The 22,919-nt window shown below is 37.7% G+C and overlaps 1 protein-coding gene and 1 non-coding gene across 10 annotated transcripts in view; both read left to right on the top strand.

Annotated features, from left to right (window-relative positions):
* The window catches only part of Cep112 (centrosomal protein 112), a 471,814-nt gene that overhangs the window by 285,390 nt on the left and 163,505 nt on the right, over positions 1 to 22,919 (top strand). For 8 of the 9 annotated variants that reach the window (XM_045157990.1, XM_045157993.1, XM_045157994.1 and 5 more), the window contains one exon: positions 5,877 to 6,107. In XM_045157990.1, the coding sequence (XP_045013925.1) occupies positions 5,877 to 6,107 (231 nt within the window). Of the gene's footprint in view, positions 1 to 5,876; positions 6,108 to 17,075; positions 17,232 to 22,919 lie in introns of those variants that run through there. The other variant, XM_004655134.1, reaches the window with a different exon arrangement.
* LOC123463778 lies at positions 1,846 to 1,950 on the top strand. Its single transcript, XR_006639162.1, has one exon. It is a non-coding gene; the product is annotated as a U6 spliceosomal RNA (small nuclear RNA).

Here is a 22,919-nt window from a genome sequence, read left to right as displayed (position 1 = left end):
GTGAGTAGTTTGGTGGTGGTCCTGGCACTCTACCACCACTTACAGATGGTGGAGACTTGTGCCTTTTCTACCAGAATTGTCAGATTCAGAGTGGTTTTTGACTTACCTTAATATCCTAAGGACACTGGCTGCTATGTTTTTAACTATTAACTGAAATTCAACTTGATAACAGTTCTTTTAGTATGACTTATTAGACACAACTTGCATTAACCTGTGAAGTTGTTAATAATTCATCCTGTAGGTGAAGCTTTATAGCTCATCATGTGAAATATGACAACAGATGCATCTACTCCATATTGATCTTGGCACTTTTATTAATCTAGTTAATAGTACATGCTAACAAAATAAGGGAAACATTCAACCTTAAGTTCCTTCACTTCTTCCATACTAAATCATTGTATTTTTCAGCATAGGTTTCTATTCAAAAACACAATTGGAATAAAACTCATGTATATCTGTACTGCTTGCAACTAAAAATGCCTTTTTACAAGGCAGTATGCCATTCCTACTTGGTGAACACAATGACTCAGCACTAGACAGGTATGGAAAAAAGGTACACATTTATACTGCCATTCACACTGGAAATGGATACAGTATTTCTGTGAGCAATTTGGGGAAAACAACTTTAGTTACTCTTATCTTTTGACTAAATTAATTTGATAATATAATGTGAAAACAAAGCATCATTGTAATTTCTTTATATGTCTTATGTAATTATGAATAATTGTCAGCAAGACATATACTCAAGAGTAGATTGTCCCATGGCAACTAAAGGAAGAGGTATGAGCAAAAAAGAAAGCCTTCCCCTTGTCTGCTGCTCAAAGCCCCTTCCTGTTGAGATTTTCCAGGCTGCACCCCTTCCCTCCCACATACAAGTTCTCTAGGTCACACTGCCTTTATTCTACCAGGGAGCTTGTCAGGATGTGTTTTTATTACTCTTATTAGTGTTCTTTCCATCATTCATGTCTGGGTTCATGCTTCCTATGACTTCTCCAGTGCTGGCTAGAGAAAGTCTCCAGCTTGAAATTACTGAGATTTTAAAGAGTGATCACCCCTCGAAGCATGTCTATTGTCGCTGTTTAACTGTCCACTATTAGATTTCTAATGTACTCACAATTTGACTAAATTGACATCCTCTTCTCTGTTGACATTCTCTTCTCAGTTAGTGTGCCAATTATTTGGTTTGAAGGAGTCATTATAAAACAAGGAGCTCTAAAAAAGTAAGAGACTTTTATTTTCAAGACAGTTAATCTGTAGTTGTATATTAATGTGCAAGTGTCATTGTATCTGAGATAGAGAAACAGATACGCTTTGAAACACTGAATGTATATATATCTCTGAAGAAATAAAGACTCATCTTCTCCAGGGCACATTAGTGAGAATTGGCTTTATTTGTAAAGTCCTCCTGCTCATTCCTGTGGTACAATTTAAAATCAGCAGTTTTAGAGAAGTAGAACAAAAATAGAACACTGTCTCCCCCACCATCCTGGAGCTTCAGTGTTGCCACCAAGCTCTTTCTCCAGCATGTGTCACTAGAGCAAACTACACTGCGTCTTTTCCACTCTAGTGTCTAGTACATAGGTGGGTCAATAGGTAGGCAAGTGAACACAGTCCAAAATATACAATGAGGGAAATTTTGTATGTTAATATATAGCATACTGTAATCCCAGTACTTTGGAGATAGAAGCAGGAGAATCAGGAGTTCAAGACCAGCCTTGACTATTTGGTGAGATTGAGGCCAGCATGGAGTACATGTTTCAAAAGAAAAAGAGAAAAAAATAACGTGTATTGAGGGAAGGTCTACCATTGGTAAATTCATGAATACAAGCCCGCCCTCACAAAGATATTCACGTTGGTGGCACATATACTAAAACTGGAACAATACAGAGGAGAGTAACATGACCCCTGCACAAAGATGACACGCAAATTTGTGAAGAATTCCATATTTATTTTAAAAATAAAAGGAAAAATATGTTCTTTCTGAATCTCTAGTATCAGAAAGAAAAGATTGAGGCTGGGAACTTACTTGAAAGTGATCTAAAGATGTTGGTATCCAGGGTGTCGGTCAGAATGACAAAGTAGTTGGAGAACCCACTCTCAGTTCCTACAGATAAAGATCCAAGAAACAACATTAAAAAGAGGACAATGTTTAAGAAGGCAGAGTACCATAGTCCAGAGTCTTTAGAAATTATCAGTAGTAGAATGAGCCTATAAAACTTAACATATTGGGATTTTCAGTCATGTAACATAAAATAGTCATATTTAAGTTGTCATATTATTTAAAGAAATTTTAAATGGATTTAAAATAATAAAAGGTAAAGAGTTTAAACATTGCCAAGCATAGTGAACAAAAGAATAAAATTAAAAATAAAAGCAAAGCAATTGCAACTAAAAACTTGGATAGATCTGACCACAAATTAGATACAGAGAAAACAGAATGTAGGACAGGCTGAAAGATGAAAAATATGAGATTAAGAAAGCTGAAAAAAGAGGTAAACATACATCTTAATGAGTTCCTTAAGCAGTGTTGTGAGAAGGAAAATGTGTTTTGTTCCCAAGGGAATGAAGAGAGGAAAAAAATAGAGCCAGGACTGAAGATTTTGCTGTATTTATCAAAGACAGATCAAAGGTTTAGAGGGCTCACATGTCCAATCAAAAATAAAAAGCATGTCAAAACTTAGGTAAGTCAAAAAGTACCTGATGAACACTAAAGACAAAAAGAAGATCTTAAAGCAGCCAGAGAGATGAAATGAATGACCTTCCAAGTGATAGGCTGGCATTTCAACACCAGTAAAACCTTTTCAGACCAGTAAAAATTGAAAGTGTTGGTACTGAACCTCTTTCAAAGAACGCAAAGGAGAAGGCTGAGGTTAATGAAGTGGTGGTTTGGGAGGTCACAACTTCCTGGGAGATGGAGGTAAGTGAATGTATATGTGTAAATAGCTTCTGGTTATGCAAAATAACTAACAAAATTGAATTGAAATAAAACAAAATAAATTATGATAGCATATAAATCTATAACACTTAAAATATTGTTTCTTTTATTGTTCAAAAGGATATTAGAAATAATTAGCTTTAACTTTTTGTAACTAAAGTCTAAATACTGAGCTTTCTTACTGTTACCAGCAAAGGAAATAGAGCTTATGACTTCCACATAAGAAAGGAAAGTTGATAGAGTAAATGAATTTAATCATTTAAAAAAGAGATAAAATGAGATGTTATTGCAAATAACATTGCGATAGTTATCGCGAAAGTTATTGCAAATAGCACAAAATATGGGAAGAGCAAAGAAAAATATTTGAGTATGTACAAACTAATTGGACTAAATGGTTCACATGTCTACAGCCATACCACCCTGAATGTGCCTGATCTCTTCTAAATGGTTCACTTAAAAAACAAATATTGATAAGATATTAGAAGATCATTTAAAATCAAGATACTATTTGTAAGCTTCATATCTAAAAATTAAGGATAGAGGTTTTAAAGTAAGAAACTGGATTAAAGTAGCAAGCATATACTCTCTCTACCTAAAGAGCTACTTTTCAAATGTGCTCATCTTAGACTAAAGTGACTTTATAATAAAAGTCATTGCATAAGATGAGAAGATTTGATAATAAATAAAAATGAAGATTATTATCTGAGAGCAAAACCCAATGAGCAAGTAAGATACAATACTTGCATCGACCTTATAACCTCAAAATATCTAAAGGAAAACTTAGCAGAGATATAACAAGAAATACACAAACCTAGAAGTATAGTGGGAAATTTAATACATATCTTTAAGTATAGCTTAAACTTAAAAATGTTAGTAAGTAGCTGGATGTGGTGGTGCACGCCTTTAGTCCCAGCACTTCGAAGGCAGAGGTAGAAAGATCACCATGAGTTTGAGGCCACTCTGGGACTACATAGTGAATTCCAGGTCAGCCTGGGTTAGAGTGAGACCCTGCCTTGAAAAACCAATACATATATCAGTAAATGATAGATTTCAGCAGCATAAGTATTGGATCCAATGGTCATGCATGGAATGTGACACTAACAGCTGCAGTAGGTATAGACTGCACTGCTTAGCAGTCTTACATGAAGCCCTTTAAAAACTGCATGACTTGCAATGAAACATCTCAACAGTTTCAGAGCATGCAAGATACACTGCATTCTTTGTCCTTAAACTTAATGTGACCAGTTTATAAAAAAGAGAGAAATACCAAAGCACAGACTCCCAGAGAGACAAAATCCCTGAGAAGGTGGAGGCAGAGTTTGGAGTAATGTTTCTACAATCCAAGGAATGCCAAAGATAAAAAAAAAACACACACACAAAAAAAAACATAATTTGAAAGAGGGGCATGGAGCAGGCTCTTCAGGTACCAGAAGGAACCACCTTAGCAATATCTTGATTTTTATTTCTCTAAGCCCCAAGGACCAAGGATAAATGTGTGTTCTTTTAAATCTCCCAGTTTGTGGTACTTTGTTATGGAAGTCCTAGGAAACTGATATAATTCATATGTTTGGGAAATGAGAAACATACATCTAAATGGATCATAGGTCAAAGAAAAAGAATAAAGGAAGTTAAATGTGTATTGGACTGAGTTATCATGAAAATACCACAAAACCTAAGAGATGGAATGCAGTAGATATCAGTTTTAAGTTTATGAACTAGAAAAGAAAGAATAAAATGAATTAAATATATAGAAGAGATTAAAATGAGCATATAAAACAAACCTAAAGAAAATAGAAGGAATCACATAATAAAAATAAAAGCAAAAATTGATAGTATAAAAAATGGGAACTGGAGAGATGGCTCAGCAGTTAAGGAGGTTGCCTGCAAAGCCTAAGAATCCAGGTTTGATTCTCTAGTACACACATAGAGCCAAATAAATAGTGGTACATACACCTGGAGTTCATTTGCAGAGGCCGGAGGCCCTGGCAAGCCCATTCTCTCTCTCTTCTCTGTTTCTCTATGCTTGCAAATAAATTAATAAAAAATGTTTTTGAAAAAATGGGGGCTAGATAAATGCCTCAGCAGTTAAAGGTCCTTGCTTGCAAAGCCTAGTGGCCCTGGTTTAAATCCCCTGTACCCACGGAAAGCCAGATGTTTGCATCTGGAGTTCATTTGTAGTGCTTGGAGGGCCTGGTATACCCATACTCTCATATTCTTTCTCTCTCTTTCATTGCAAATAAGTAAAAATATTTTGAAACAAAAGGTTAAGAGTGTTCCCACACAAACATGAGGGCTGGAGGGGAACTGAAACTATCTGAGTTCAAATACCCAGTACCCATGTAAACACCTAGGTATGGCCAGGCATGTTTATAACACCTCTCCTATGAGGAGCGGAGAAAGAAGAATAGCTGGGCCTCACAAAAGTAGTAAGGGCAGGAATCAATGAGAGATTCCATCTCAAGGAAGTACACGGATGTATGGAAATAAGAGGAAAGCACCGTGCTCTTTTGGCCTCCCCACATGTGCTCAGGACACATGCATCTGAATGCACACATATAACACACACACACACACACTATCATATATACTACACAAAAAATGTAATAAGGAACATGTCAGTGGATTCAAGAAAATAATGATGTTTTATACTTGAGAAAGCGAGCTTCAGAAGAATACATTTACATAGCTATTAGAACTAAGGAAAATTGGGTAACACAATGATTGAGCACAAATACCTAGGAGGAATGGTGTGAAATTGGGGAATAAGGAAAGCAAAGAGGTTACAGAGTAAACAGGGAGGGTGAAGGAAGAGTGAACGTCTCACTTTCCTGTTTTCTTGCGAGGAAACCACTTTTTTGTTTTCTTACCTGATCAGTCTTTTGCAGCTCTTCTTTTATGGCTTTCCTATTCTCATCCTCTGCTTTTCCTTTCTTCATACAAGGTCATTACTGACATGGAGACCCAGGTTCATAAGCTGAGAGAAGAGCTGATAAATGTGAACTCTCAACGGAAGCAGCAACTGGTGGAGCTTGGTCTGCTTCGTGAAGAGGAAAAGCAAAGGGCTGCAAGGGATCATGAGACTGCTGTCTGCAAACTGAAGGCTGAATCGGAGAAGATGAAAATGGAGCTCAAAAAGGCACATGCTGCTGAGACAGAGATGACTCTGGAAAAGGTGAGCTATCGCAGCAAACATTAGACACATAAAACTCCTGTTTCAAGTTATCTGCCACCACCCACCACTCTTTTTATTTAGAACTTCACTATATGACATTTTGCAAATGCTTCCTCTCCCCCACCCCCATTCTACTGAGGGCCCTCCTTAGTGGAGTTATTGGTAATCATTATGGAGTCATGAATGCACAAGTCAGTTCTTATATTGGGGAACAGTGCCTCAGAGTGCACCTTCCATCCCTGTGGTTTTTATGCTCTTTCTTCCTTCTCTTCTGCCAGGTTCCCTGAGCTTTGCAGGACATTTTATAAGTTTCCTTTAGTCTTGAGCTCACAGCAGCTTCTGATTTTATGCTTTGATGAGTTTTGGGTCTCCTTGGTGTCTACTGCCATTTCCCTGGAGGAGGCTGTCAGGGTAGTGGTGAGAGCAGCACTCACATGTAACCCACCACTTCCTCTGTAAGTTTTCCTGTGCCCTCCAAGGCCCGTCTCTTGTACTTTATCTCTGACAAGGAGTAGACATTTATTTCTCTTCAAATTTATAAACAAATGAACAATTTAAATATCCCTCAGCACTAAAATTGATACATGGAATTACCTTACTTTTCCCTTAATTTTATGGAAGGGATTCTATAGTATATTGCATTACATATTAATTAAATACACAATGTGATAAATGTAATTTGGATTAGAAATACTTGGGCCATAGTAAGACTAAGTTGCACATTTCCTTAGATTATCAAATGATCTTTTTTGGAATTTAGTTTTTTTAATAACACTGTAACATAAATGGTGACATATTTTTTCATGTTGATATGTTAGTAGAAATGTTCCTTTAGAATAGTTCCTTTAGAATAGGGCTGGAGAGATGGTTTAGCAGTTAAGCACTTGCCTGTAAAGCCTAAGGACCCTGCTTTGAGGCTCAATTCCCCAGGACTCACATTAGCCAGATGCACAAGGGGGCATACGTATCTGGAGTTTGTTTGCAGTGGCTGGGAGCTGTGGCGTGCCCATTCTCTCTCTCGCTCTCTCTCTCTCTCCATCCCTCTGCCTCTTTCTCTCTCTGTCTTTTGCTCGCAACTAATTAAATAAAAAAATAAACAAAAAAGATTAGAATAGTATATTACCATTACCAAATAAATATCAATTTGGGGTTGAATTATATATTACAATCTCAAATGTTCTTTCTTTTGGTATTCTAGAAAAGTTTGACTATTTTAATCAGGTACTAAATGTGAATTGCTATTAATCCTAATAGCTTCAAATTACACCCTTGAGTCCCTTAATTAATGCCAGTCTGTATCATAGGAATAAGAGACTTGAAAGGGGTAATTTAAGAATCATTTAATTTTACTTTACTTTTCTGCTTCTTTTTCTTTTCATTTTCAAGTAATGTTGAGCCCTCAAAGAGTACACACCACTACTGTAGGCATACTCCACAGATTTTACATAGAATGTGAGCCTAGGATATTTGCCTTAAAGCACCTTAATTCACTTGAAAGTCAGACGTTAGCAGACATTGCTCTGGGCAGTGTGGTCCTGAACCCATAAATAAGAAAAAAAAAAAAAAAAAAGAAGTGGCTCTATGGAGGCAATAGTGTGCAAGTACAAATTCAACCCATGATAATTTGGCAACATGAGAGAAGTTTCAAGTTTGGGGAGGAAGATGATGAATTTACTTAGGAATGTGTTGAGTTGGAAGTACTTAAGTGAGACCCTACCTCAAAAAAAAAAAACAAAAAAAAAAAAAAAACAACCTGAGTTATAATGTTCACTTACTGTGTGACATCTGTGGTTTTGCTTAAGAGAAGGCGGGACTGATTAAAGAAATATAGCAGATGTAGAAGTTGTCCACAAAGAAGGCCTGACACGAGGCCTTAAAAGTAAGATTGCTAATCAAGAAGAAGGCAAGGAAAAGGAGGTAGGAGACCCAGAGATGGAGAGCAACGTTTGAAGATGAGAATTTGAGTTGGAGGGGAAACAGCCAAAGAAATATGAGAAGAATGCATTTTCATGAGAATAGAGGAAAAGATTCCTTGCAAAGAAGGATTGTCAAGAATGTGACAAAGTCAGAAGGATGAGGGTTGATGAGAGGTCACTGGATTTGAAACTGAGAAGTCATTGATGATCTTGGACAGGCTACTGAAAATGATAGTGTAGACAGAAACCATGCTTGCCAAAGATGAGTGAAGCTGTGGCTGTGGAGATGAGAAAACCCTCTGCTGACTGGGAAAATGTGATGTTAAAATTAGGAAGTTAGAATTCCACAGAGCAGCAGGAATCAAGGAAGAGTTTATTTTTTATACTGAGGATGTCTTGAACATTTTAGCACTTGGTACTGAAGGAACTAATCAGGAGGAGAGTGTACTGAGATGGAGAATGGGAGATGGTTGCTATTGTGCTGTCCAGCGGGGCGGGGCGGGGGGGGGAATCCACATCTCCAGTGCAGTGCAGGCCCACTCAGCCCTTGAATGAAGGGGTCCATGAGTATGTGATATTGACCTGTTGCTGGAACATACCACACCGTCTCTTGCTTCTCCTTGCACCTGCCACCTCCACTCAGCTTTCCTCTCATTATTGAGCACTAATCAAAGCATCTGTCTCTGACCTCTTTACCTGAAGTCTGACCTATGCTTCCTCATCTCCTAAAACAGTATTGTTTTTGTTTCTGTGTTTATTCCCTCCCACCCACTAGAATACAAGCTCCAAGAGCAGTTCTTTGTCATTCATTTCTATATTGCTAACACTGGGAAAACTTGGCAAAGATGGAAGATACTCAGGACATGGTAGATGGTCACAGCATTATGAAGTTTAGAGGCAGGAGGCATGTCTCTCACCCAGGGAAGAGGCAGCTGGTTGGTTGGTAGGGACACAAAGAAGTTTCTTGACACAACCTAAGGGCTATAGCTAAAAATAGATCACCTGTATCTTTAGTAAAGAACCATGGTCATCTGCTTGGGTCAGGAGTTTCAGAAGGAGTGCACCAGCAGGCGGCAGGCGGACCATGTGGGTGGGATCCATGGAAAGGAAGAAGAGGTGTGGGCATCTGCTCGGGTAGACTCGGAGTCCCGCACGCGGAGGAGTGGGGCATTGTGTGTGCAAGAGTGCAGTATTCCTGAAATGAAGTGAGAATACAAATCACGTAGGAAGACAGAGAGAGCACATTAAACTTGGTGGCACAGATAGGGACTCTGAGGAGGTTGCTATAAGGAAAGGAACTTTTGGGCAAAAACAAAAAAAAAAGAGAGAGAGGTCTGGCGAAGGGCAAAGAGCAGCCTAGAGGCCAGAGTTGTGCTGCTGAGTTTGTTTTTTGTTGAGTTGATGGAATTTGCCAACTTTAAAGTCTATATGATAAAACCCAAGTGCTAGACACTTGGTATTAAGTTTTATTTCCAATTAATAAATGTTTTGTTTGACTAGAAGGAGACATGTAGCATTTTCAAATGCAAAAAAGACCTGTACTGAGTCAAATGCCTTGCCTTGTGATGCCTCATGAAATATTAGTTTCTAGAGCTCCAGAGTGAAATACAGTGCCTTGCACCACGCACATTCACTGCTGTTATGTGAGTGAACAAAAGAATGCTCACCTGAGAGACTCAGTACAGCCCCATGCACGGTGGTGTGGACAAGAGAATTGTAGTTGTTATTGTTAATAAGGATTGTGTACTTGCCTGGATCTAGATTCAGCTTGGAAGCAAGGCTCTAGGCATGTCTGTCAGGGAGTTTCTAGACTGAGTTGATTAAGGTGGGGCGGCCACCGTAAATATGAGCAGCTCCATTCCATGAACCAGAATCCCAGACTGGATAGAAAAGAGAAAGCAAGCTGAAGAGTAGCATTCATCTCTCTCTGCTTTGGGGCTATGGACACTCCTACCACCAAGCATTCCCCAAAGTGATTTACTATACCCTCAAACTGTGAGCCAAAATAAACCCTTCCTCCCTTAAGTTGCTTTTTCAGGTGTTTTTTTTTTTTTTCAGCAATAAGAAAAGTAATTAGACATTAATTTGATTTGACCTCATTAAAAATACTCTGGCTGGGGTGAAATATATGTTTGTATTCAAATTTTCATTTGTGTTACTTTAGTGTTACTAATAACTTAAACATAAAGTAAATTTTCAGACATAGTTTTAATTTTTCTATGCAAATAATAAACATTTGAGTCCTTCTTATGAAAGTTTGTGTTAGCACTCATAATCTGGAAATTTAGTTGCTAATTTATAAATCATTCTGCAGGTTGTTTAATTCTTATCTCTGTATCATATAAAATATGCAATGTTTAAATAAACCTACAAGTTAAAATATTTGTCACCAGTCAGAACAGAGAGGTCCAGAAAGTTATTTCCTATCAGTGAGTATAAATTTGGGTTGAAAGGGAAGAGGGCAGTAACAGAGCAATAAACAACCTGAGTATAGCATTCTGTATGGGTCTGGGTTGCTTTAGTAGCAATTTCACAGTTAAGGTGAAAAATGAATCAGGTTTGATCTGAGTTTCTGTCAGCAGCAATCTAGACCAAGGTGATGTCCTCAATGACCTTGGATGATGAGAAACATGAAGCATCTTCACAAGGTCAAGTCCTGAAAGTAGAGAACCCAAGAAAGTAAATACTTGGTGCTTGCTAAGTGAAAGCATCTTCCTATCCTCCTCCAACTCTTTCAAACAGATTTGAAATAAGAAAAAATAAATAGGAACTTGGAGAAGTTAAAGACTGTTCCAAATCAATGACAGTCATTTTCATGTTTGGTAAAACTGTGATATATAGGTGGAGTCAGTGTTTCAAAAGCTACAGAGCTACTTTGAAAATAACCATTCTCTAAGTAGAGGATGTTTTACAAAGTGTGGAAACTAGAGAACTGTGGAAAACTCCAAGTCACTATCACCCTCACTGTAACTAAAAGTAGAATTTTAATAGTTTATAAAATAGTTCTACCAGGTTAGCTGCTTGTGATCATACTGTGCTGTTTATCTCTTCCTTTTAAAGAAGTGATGCTAAGAATATACCAGTGTCTTTAGAATTCTCTGAAAATGTAGTTTTCATTGTTTTATGATAGTTCATTTATAAACACAGCATGATTTATTGTGTTATTTGGAGACCTTTAAGTTTTTTAAATGTTTAATATGATGGTTAGCATGTTTACAGGCAAAATTATATTTTATGTTTAACAATTTTCCTACGAGGCTAAAATATCCAGTGTTACCAGGTCAAATTGCATTTCAGAAAGTTGTATTAACTTGTATTTGCCCAAACAAAGTCTTTGATTTACTTAAACGTATTCATATTATGCTAATGTTGAATATTTTCCTTAATGTTTGGTACTTTTGAGGAAAAAAAAATGGTTGCCAGTTTTAGCTTACTATTTTAAGAGGAAGAGCTTGAACACTTTCATTCATTTCCATTTTCTATGAATTTACTGTTCATGTTGTTTCTAGTTTCTCTCCTTTTAGGTTCCTAATATTTTCTTGTTAACATATGTAAACTCCTTTTACATTCAGAATGGTATAAACCTTATCATCACTGTGGCAAATATTTTTGAGCTTTTCTTTAAAAAAAAATTGGGGGTGGCTAGGGAAGTGGTTAAGAATTTTCTAAATAAGCCTGGGGACTGAAATTGAGATTTCTAGAGTCCACATGAAGCCAGCGAGGGGGTCCATGCATGCACACTCCCCGCGCACCTATGGACTGGGAAGCACCGATAGGTGGATCCTGAGACAGCTAGTCTGGCAGCGATGGCGGACAACAGCGAGACCCGTTTGCAAACGCAGCGGAGGGTGAGGGCTACAAGCCCAGGTGCTCTTCTGGCCTCCACACACGTGCCACAGTGTGTGCACAGCCGTACATGAACACCTCTCTCCCTCTCTCTCTCTCTCTCACACACACACAAATGTTATTTACATTCAGTCTAATCTGCTTTGTTTTCTTTGTAAATTCTCCCTTGTAAATACTTATTTTAAGTTTAAGCAGCTTGATATTTTAAAATGTTGACAAATTATTTTCTTCAGTGTGCTGTATTAACTAAAGAGCTCTTATGAATTTGACATAGCATTTACCAGCTTGGGTTCCCAGTGTATAATTTTAGGTGCTATCTGGAGGATTATACTGGAAATCTGCCAGCCTGAGATCATTAGAAGACTTTGGGCAACAATTCAACATCTTTTTCAATTTTAAGAACACTGTATATGGAATAATTATTCAAAACTAAAGTCATAGAAACTACTTAAATCTTTGAAACTTATAATTAAAGGATTAATATTAACTTACAAAGACATTGTCATTTGGGCTTTAAAAGAATTTCTAATCTCTATTCTCTTTTTTCTTCCTTTGATCTTTTCCCTTTGCTGAAAAATGTGAAGGTCTATATCCTTGAAGTTTAAATTAACTATTAAGATTCACAAAAAAATGATTGACAAATAATATCCACTATAGTCTTTATTATATCCTACAAATGACGAATTTAAAGTTGACATTTTCCTGTGGATGCATAAGCTGAAATCACTGTAATGAACTAAACTGGCACCTCTAAACATAACAGTAATTTACAAAAGAAAAACACACAATTGCCAACTAGGGGAACCTGGGATATGTATCGAACATGGATGCAGTGAATTTATGAATTTATGTTGAGGTTTCAAATTTTAATGTTTTTGAGTGACCTCCAAGGAAAACCTTCTTTGACTAGTAAAAGATCTACTACAAAAGATCTACAACTTCTGTTGTCCTTTTGACAAAATACCAAATCAAATCAAATGTCATAATTACATTAGGTTATGTATCATCTATGTAACAAGCTGTGGGGGTGGGAAACACAAAGCTAGACCCAAACGGCAATGGTACCATAGAATCTTGTTTTTAAAAAACCATCAATCTCCATCTGCCTCCTACTTTACTTGGTTCTGAGTTGAGACACCTGTTCCCTAGGAAGTCCACTGCATCAGTACTGTAATCAGTCTGAGGGTATTTGTTTATTTCATCAAAGGAGCAAGGCATACCTCATGATTTGTGCTTGAATATTTACATCGTCGTGTGTCTACTGTCCCTCACCGAGTGGGCTGCCAAGCTGAGACTGGCTGCTCCCTGATGAAGGGCTGTCAGTGTCCCAGCGTTCTGTGCCCTCCCTCTGCCTCTTCCCAGTATGCTGAAGACCAATCCTGCTTGCCAGCAACCTAGGAGAACAAATCAATAGCAAAACTGCAAACTTACTGAGGCTACAAAGCTGTGCTTTACTTGGAGACAATTAAAAGTCTTTTTTTTTACAGAAGGGTGAATTTGTTTTTATTAATGCATTACAACCTCAGGAGTTATCACTAACACCTTAGTTTTAAAATGTCCAAGTCACATTATTCATATGATTTTCTTTGAGAAGGTAGTATATTTTTTGTTAAGATCATTTGAAAAGAAAACTGTGTATGGTGGCATACTCTGTAATCTCAGCACTTGAGAAATGGAATCCAGAGATTCAGGAGTTCAGGTCATCTGCAGCTATATAACAAGTTTAAGGACAGGTTGGGCTACATGAAATCCTATTTCAAAAAAATAAGCAATGAAAACAAAGATTATTTGAAAAGAAAATCTGTAACTATCAGTGAGTCATTGTTCTTTTTTTGTTGTTTTGTTTTTTGTTTTTTCTAGGTAGGGTCTCACTCTAGCCCAGGCTGACCTGGAAATCACTCTGTAGTCTCGGGTGGCCTCGAACTCATGGCGATCCTCCTACCTCTGCTTCCCGAGTGCTGGGATTAAGGGCGCGCGCCACCACACCCGTCTCATTGCTCATTTTTTAAAGTGAGTGTGAAACTGATGAGCATAACCCTCGTCATCCTCCAAACTTGACTGTCAAACGTCTCCACAGGAAAAGAAGCTGTTTCGGGGTTGGTCTTCAGTGAAAACTTTTCTACCTAGAATAACTGAAAATTTCTTAGGTCAGTAGAGAAAAATTTATTTCTATGGCTTGAGAACGTATTGAGTGTAGGGCAGGTTGCTTGCTAACTTGAGAGTTAACATCTAAATGCAAACAGCCCATAGCACATGAAAGGGATCGGTACTTGTGCTGTGCTCATGTGCATTCATGCTTATTTTGGACTTAAGAGTTTTGGATTGGTTGATTGTTTTTTGGTGTTTGTGTGTGTGTTTTGCGATTGGTGCTGAGAATTGCATCTTTTGAGCATTCCTCATGGTCAAATCTGTAAGAGTCTTACTAGACATGTTTTAGTAGTATAGCTATATTGAAAAATTGATTGCAAAAAACCAGAAATCATAGTTTATGTTACTATTTTACAGCTCACCATTAATGGAGTGAGTGCCTCTGCATTCTGATTGGCCCAGAAAATACTCTGAATTACAGAAAACAGACTCTTGTCTGTGTTCTGTAATTAGCATTTCCCTAGCTTCATCCACTCTTAACCATGTTCCAACTTCCATGCAAAGTTATAGGGTACTTTTTATATAAAAGGTTGAAAATTTTGTCCTTATATCTTCTGCAGCTTAGGAATTGAACATTATAATGCTTAAACATATATTTAAATGAATGGCTTTCAGCAGTGAAATTGATCTTGTGTTTTAGATAATTATTTTAATGTTCTAAGTAGCATTACTGATGTTTCTTCCATACCACATCAATATTTTATAAATACTTTATGCACTCAGAACCAAAAACATTTTCACTAATTAGGAGGCTAAGAGAGGTTGGAGTGAAGGGTCAGAGCCTCCTTTCTCTACTCCTGCTCCTTGGTTATGTTTGCTGTGAGGGGTGGACCTAAGGGGCCGATGTGCACCAGTGTGAGGTGTTGTGTGTCTAAGGCTGTAAGGGGACATGATCTGTTACAGTGGAGGAGTGTTGGCTGAGTTAAAGCTGGCTTGACGCCTGCTTCCTACTGAGAAAGAAGCAATTATTCTCTATTAGTCTGTGTTTCCTAATCCAAAATTGTGAGAATTAAATAGTTAATTCAAAGTGATCAGGTAACTTAACTAAATTGAATATCCTATACATCATGAAACACTGTGGTAAAACAGAAAGTACATACAAGAATAGAAAAGTGTAGTTGACTTAAAAATAAACTAGTCTCTCAAGGGCTGGGGAGATATCTCAGCAGTTAAAGGTACTTGCTTGCAAAGCCTCTCAGTCCAGGTTCAATTCCCCAGCCACCCATCTGGCATTCATTTGCAGCAGCAAGAGACTCTGGAGTGTGTGTGTGTGTGTGTGTGTGTGTGTGTGTGTTCCATGTGCACATACACATAAATAAGTAACTAAATAAATACATTTCTTCATTCTCACAAGTAATCAGGAAAATGTTGCCGGGCGTGATGGTGCATGCCTTTAACCCCAATATTCTGGAGGCAGAGGTAGGAGGCTTGCCATGAGTTCAAGGCTACCCTGAGACTCCATAATGAGTTCCAGATCAGCCTGAGCTAGAGTGAGACTGTACCTCAAGAAAGCAAAAAAAAAAAAAAAAAAAATGCTAATGACACAATTTTAGTTTTCATATATTGAAAAAGTATATTGTTTTAAACCCTGTCATTTTTAGTCGATCATAAATATTAGAAGTGAGTGAATAAAGATTCTAAAGTTCTGATGGTGGAAGTGAAAGCCTTTGGTACTCTATGTTACAATCTTAAGGCTATTAATCTTTTTAGATCTAATGATCTATTCTTTGGATAGTGTACCACAGACCTCCGACTCCTCAGAGCTACCCCTGGAGAAATGAAGACCTGCTGGCATGCACAATACTAAAAGTCAAGGAGGGGTTAATACTTAAAAATTCAAAACAAAGAGAGAAGGAGAAGAGTAGATAATTCACAGTCTATGGCACACTCTCAACGTCTGCCATCTTTTGTGCCAATGTCGTGTACAGAAATCCTGGGCAGTTGGAACACAGCATTGAACAAACCAGGGAGGTATCCCTGTCCACTCAAAGTTCATCCTGGTAGGAAAGGCTGGCTCTAAGCTGTGACCTATATTCATATAGGTAATGTATTCTATTTGAAGGTGCCTGTAGAAATGACAGAAAATGTGACAAATCTGGAGTATTAGGGTTGGGATCTTATAGGATAGCCAGGGTTGGCTTCACAGATGGGGCAACATTTAGGGACAGATGGAGTCAGGTGAACCATGTCAATGTCTGGATGAAAAAATTGCTGATTCATGAGCAGCCAGTGCAAAGAGCCCAAGGCAAAAGCTTGGCTGGTATGGCTTAGGAAGCGTCAGGAACACAGTGTTGTGTAGAGTGAACAGGAGGGGGAGGAGATGACATGAGAAATATTTGAACACCTGATCCCATGACGCCCTCCTTCCATGCGATCTCAGGACTTGGCTTTGATTCTGCATAATGGAAAACATGAGACTATTCTGCTATGGAAGGATGGCCTAGCTTTCTGAGAACAGAGTGGGAAGCCAGGTGAGAGCTGATGGTGGCTTGGACCAGTGTGGTAGCAGTGGGCATGGTCAGATACTGGGTACATTTTAAAGTCATCATGAGTCTTTGATGGTTTTGGTAGAGAGGATAAGATAAAGAAGAAAGCCATATAGCTAACACTCAGGAGAGATGTGCAAAGCAATATGCAAGCTCATTTCTCTGTGAGATGAGATTGTGTTTGATTTTTTAAATTATATTTCTCTGCATTTCTAAATGGTGTATATTATTAGCGCTTTGTAAGTCAAACGTGATATTTAGAAGTCACCATCTGGCTATAGGGTTTCTTGTCTTTAAGGCCTAGTAAGGCGTCAGTTTACTTCTCATGTTCTCATGTTTCCACTCTGAGATCAGAGTCATGAAGAGAGGGGGTGCTGGCCCTTCAGCAGTGATTGTGATATCATAGCCCTCCTCACCCCACCCTGAAAGTCAGGGGCTTTCCCAAATGCTCTAACCCTGTGGGCCCAGGTCACCCACCACAGGACTGCACTGAAGATAAGCAACAGCTCTACCTGTCCTGCAGCATACGCATGGGGCTCTCATAGTGGCTTTGCTGGTGAGGGTTGACGGATATGTGGGGCTCTCTCACTACAGACTTCCCATCTCCCAAAGACAAGCAAGCCCTGAAACTGTTAGAGATGAGAGAGTCTAGTGACCCTCCAGTTGAGCAGGCAGATGATTTGACACCCCTGAGGGACACAGGACCACGTCTCCCCGTGGAGAAAAAGGTAAGACTGAGATAACCTCTCTGTTCCTGAGAGAGAAATCTTAGAGAAAAAAAAAAAAGTCTTATCATGATCTGAATTAGGCACTAGTGATATGAAAACAGTCTCTCACCTTAAAGAGATTAACTTCAGAGGGGGTGAAGATAATGGAAGAAACAAACTATGCTTATATAGAACTAAAGTCAAGGCCATCACCTAAATTTACTGGACTACATGGCCTGAGAAAACAGAAGTTATCTTGAAGTATGAAGGGAACACTTGGAATTGAGCAGATGGGGTAGATTGCGAGCTAGTGATATTTGCCCTACTACTTAGAAACTTACAAAGCATAGTTGGCTAAAGCAAGGTGACACTGCCACAGCTGAGTAGTTGTTTGGAAAAATATTGGCATTAAAACCTTTTTATTCTTCCTCTATTTCCATATTTTTCCCTTCTGTTTTTTCATTAAATTTATTAATTTAAGACCTAATATATGTATCACAAAATTTTCCATCTTAAGCATTTATTACATAGTTCAGTGGCATTAAGTATAGCTGAGTCGTGCAGGCATCACCAAACATGTTTAATCACATAAGATCCAAACAGCTCCCATGAAGCAATGCCCATCACTCCTTCTGGCCTTTGGCAGTCACTGGCCTACGTTCTGTCTCACATGCTCGTCTTTTTTAGGTATCTGGTATAACAGAATCACACAGTAGGTTTGTCTGTCTGTCTCTCTGTGTGTGTGTGTGTGTGTCTGGCTTATTACATGTGTCATAATTAAGTTTCATCCATGTTGTGCATGTGCCAACTTCCTCTTTGTAAGGTTGAATAATATTCTGTTATATGGTCATACCATGTTATATTTTGTTTATCCATACATCAATTGATGGACACTTGGATTGCTTCTGTGAACATGAGTGTGCCAATAGCTAATATAATTTTTCTTTCAGAGTTTTGGTCTATATGCAGAAGTGAAAATGATGGATATGGCAGTTCTGTTTCTAATTTTATCAGGAATTACCATATGCTTTCTGTAATGGATGGAGCATTTTACGTTCCCACCAGCAGTACATGAGGCTTTCAATTTTTGCATGTCATTACTAATACTTTGTTTTTAAATATCTCTTCAGGGCTTCAAATGTCTTCTCTACTAACTCATCATCTTCACTCAGAGATGTTCTCTGTCCCTGCTTCCTCCTTCCCAGTGAGCTATAGCTCTTTCCTGTATTCCTCTCACTAGGCATTCTTCCTTTTCTTTTTGAAACAAACAGTTTAAATAGAGATTATTATAAACCATACCCACTACACTCTGTTATCAGACCTACTTCCTTCCTTGAGCCCTAACTCTAGGTAAGACCACATCTATATTATATCATGGTGGACTCATGTTTTATATGTGCAGCCTCCTGAGTCTGGCTTTTCTCCCTTAGCATAGTTGACATAAGATTCACTTGTGTTGTGTGCAGTAGTAGTCCTTCTTATTGCTTAGTAATATTCCATTAGATGGATACAACAAAGGTTGTTTATCCTTTTCTGACTAATGATTATTTGGGCTGCTAAAGAATTACATAAATGTTTAATGTGGGTATAAATTTTCATTTCACTTAGATAAATAGTAAGGATTGAAGTTGCTGGGTTATACATTACACATAAGCATTGACTTTATTAGAAATTTGTGAAGAGTGAGTATATTGTTTTGCATGTTACCAGCAATGTTAATAGTTCTAGTTATGTTGTACCCTCACCGGGACTTGGTCTTGTTGAGTTTGCAGTGACCTTTTAGCCATCCTTATAGGTGATTCTTCATCCATGTGCTTCCTTAGGACTAATAATGTTGAATACTTTCCCACTTACTTGTCGTTGGAATTTCTTTCTTTGTAAAGTGTGTGTTCAATTCTTTTTGATTTTGTAATGTTTTTCTAGTTTTCTTGGTGGTGAATTTTGAATTAGTTATATATTTTATATACATAAGACCTTAAAGACTTCACTAGAAAATTGTAAACATATTTAGCAGGATGGAAGGATACAAATTTAACATTCAAAAACTTGTAGCCTTCCTACATACTAAGCATGCTAAAGAAGAAATAAGAAAAGAAAACCCATTCACAGTTGCCTCCAAAAAATTACCTAGGAATAAAGCAAGCCAAGGAAACAAGTGAGCTGTCTAATTAAAACTTTAAGACTCAAGAGAGAAATTGAAGAAGATACCATAAGACGGAAAGACTTATCAAACTTATGGATTAGAAGAATTAATATTGTAAAAATGGCCACTGTACCAAAAGTAATCTACAAATTCAGTGCAATTCCTATCAAAATTCCAGTGTCATTCTTCATCGAAATAGAAAAACAAGCTTAAAGTTTGGAAGCCCAAAGCTCTTGGATATCCAAAGCAGTCCTGAGGGGGAAAAAAATCTAGGTATTATTTATATATAAAATCAGGAGGTACCTGTACTTTATCTCAAGTTCTGTTACAACAAGCTACTTTACAACACAGCCATAGTAAACAAAAACAGACGTGCAGATTAGTGGAATATAACAGAACCCAGGCATAAGCTACAGCTACTTGAGTTTTGACAGTACTGCCAAAAGTAGTCATTGGAGAAAAGGCAGACTATTCACTAAATGGGTATCCATATGCAGAAGAATGAACTTGGATACTAGAAAAAAAATAATGCAAATTGATCAAAGACCTGAAACTCTGAAACGTCTAGAGGGGAAAGTCGGGAAAATTAGTATTTTTCTTTTTCTTTCTTTAGTTCTTTCATCCTTTTTTATTAGATGAGGACATATTTAGTTTGTAAACACACATGTTGGTACCATCCTTTCCCTCCTCCCTGCCCCTTTTCTGAAGGGGCCTTCCTTGTTGGGGATGCAGGTAAACCCCATGGGGATTGTGAGTCATGCATTATGTCAGGGGAGAGGCAATGTGTCTGTGCAAAATGTCCCAACTTAGGCTCTAACAATCTTTCTGGCCCCTGCCCCACAAATTCTCTGAGCCATGCTTTGAGCATCAAGTCTACTTCAGAGATGGGCACTCAGGAACCTCTGGATCTCTGGTTTGGTAGGTGTTGAGTGTCCTCGGTATCTTTCTCCATCACCTTTGTGCTGTATCAGTTTAACTAAGAAGCAGCACTCTTGCTCATGTCCCCACTCCCTCTGTGGTTTCAGCTGGGGCCAGAGTGGAGTGCCTAGGTCGTTTATCTCCTCAGGTCCAGCTCCCATCTGAAAAAGAGAAGCAGAATCTCCAATGGAGAATGAACTCAGCACCGGTTAAATTGGATTACTATTATTAATTTAGAGAGAATTAAAAGAGTGTAAACCCTCTTATAGTGTAAGTTAGTGAGAGATTGACAATGGAAAGCAGAATCATTATCTGGATATGATTCTGACTTGTTTCCCAATTCCAGATATGGTTTTCTTTCCACTGAGTGGATATGTTAGCCAATCTAAGAGGCAGTGTCTCACTATAGCCCAGGCTTACCTTGAATTCACTCTGTAGCTCCAGGCTGGCCTCAAACTGACAGCAATTCTCCTACCTCAAGCCTCACCAGAGCTTAGATTAAAGGCATGTGCCACCCTGCCTAGCAAAAAATTAGGTACTTTTAAAATTTTATTTTTATTCATTTATTCATTTATTTGTTATTTGTCAGAGAGGGAGAGAGAGACAGACAGACAGAATGAGAATGGGCACACAAGGGCCTCTAGCCACCACAAATGAACTCCAGACGTATGTGCCACCATGTGCATATGGCTTATGTGAGTTCTGGGGAATTGAACCTGGGCCCTTAGGCTTTGCAGGCAAGTACCTCAACCACTAAGCCATTTCTCCAGCCCCAAAATAAGTATTTTAGCAGTTACTTCTCTTATTGCTGTGATAATATACTTGAAAAGATAAGTTAATGAAGGAGGTTTATTTTGACTCACAGTTCGAGAGTTTAGTCAATCTATAAAAGTAGGAAAGGCAGAGCACCTTTTTCTGTTCTGTGGAACACTGACCTTTTTTTATTGTTGTTGTTGTTTCTTTTGGTTTGTTTGTTTTGTTTTTCAAGGTAGGGTCTCACTATATTCCAGGCTGTCCTGGAATTTACTATGTAGGCTCAGGGTGGCCTCAAATTTTTGGTGATCCTCCTATCTCTGCCTCCTGAGTGCTGGGATTAAAGGCGTGCACCGCCACACCCAACATATTGAGTTTTTTTAGATGGGGTATATTTTATAATTGTTCCAAACTCTTTGCTTGTTATGCATTTGTTATTTATCTTATGGTTTAATTTGGAAAGGTCATATGTATCTATAAATTCATACATTTCTTTTGGAAATTCCAAATTAATGAATTGTTTGCTTTTAAGGTATGGCCTAATAGGTTTCTGAATTTCATTTGTGTCTGTTATGTTGGCCTGCTTTTCATCTCTAATTTTATTAATTTGGGTCTTTTTCATTTGGTTGTTTAGATAGGAGTTTTTAATCTTATTTATCCTTTCACAGGACCAACTATTTGTTTTATTGTTGCTTTGTTAGGTTTTTGTCCATTTGTATTTTATTCATTTCTGCCCTGATCTTAATTACTTCTTTCCACTACTGAGTTGGGGTTTCATTTGTTATTGTTTTGCCATGATCCTAAGATGAATTATTAAGTTATTCATTTAAGATCTCTCCTTTTAATTAACAAAATATTTTGAGATATAAACTTGCCTCTTAGAAATCCTTTCATTGTATGTGATAGGTTTCAGTGTGTTTGATTCTCCTAACTTCTTGATATTCTTCTTTATTTCTTTAATGTACATTCATCATTTAACAGTGTATTATTATTTGGTCTCTGTGAGTTTGAATATGTTCTATAGTTTCTCTTATTGTTGATTTCTTGTTATGTTCCATTGTGAGCAAATAGAATACAAGCAATTGTCTCAATTTTCCTATTTTTGTTAAGATTTCTCTTTGTGTCCTAATATATTATCTGTCTGCTGGGGTTTTCCTTTGATTTTACTTTTTTTTTTTTTTTTTTTTTTTTGAGGCAAGACCAACAGACTGTTTTTTCTTTTTTCTTTCTTATGAGAGAGAGAGAATTGGAGTGCCAAGGCCTCCAGCCTCTGCAGTTGAACTCCAGACACATACACCACTTTGTGTGCCTGGCATATGTGGGATCTGGAGAGTTGACCATGAGTCCTCAGGCTTCACAGGCAGGCGCCTTAACCACTAAGCCTTCTCTCCAACCCTTTGATTTTACTTTTAATCATATTTTGTTTTGTGAAATTAGGTACACCAGTTTTTTTAGGATCATAGTCAGTTCCCTTAATCAATATGAACTAATCTTCTTTATTTAGTCAGTGGGTTTGGTTTAGCATTGATTTTTGTCACATATTTTAACAGGGATTCCTGCCTATTTTCTACTTTCATTTGCTTGGAAAAGGCTTCACCTTAGGGTAGCATCTGTCTTTTATAGATGGAGCCTTCCTTTTAATCTATTCTACTATTCTGTGTCTTCTCACTGGGGAGTTGAGAGTATTAATATTGAGAGTTATACTTTAACAGTGTATATTATTATATATCACTTTTTTGATTTTGTAGTACTTGGGGATTTCCTAGTCTTATTTTTATTAAGTATTATTCAGTCGTGGTTTATTCTTCCCTGTGATTTCCTGGATGTGTTTATCTTTCTCTTCTTCCCAAAGAATTCTTTCAAGTATAGAGTGTTTCTTCACATTAGAATTCTTT

Source organism: Jaculus jaculus, chromosome 9, assembly GCF_020740685.1.
Source record: "Jaculus jaculus isolate mJacJac1 chromosome 9, mJacJac1.mat.Y.cur, whole genome shotgun sequence".
Taxonomy (NCBI): Eukaryota; Metazoa; Chordata; class Mammalia; order Rodentia; family Dipodidae; genus Jaculus; species Jaculus jaculus.
Note: the sequence above shows the minus strand (reverse complement) of the source record. Positions and strands in the feature narration are given on the sequence as shown.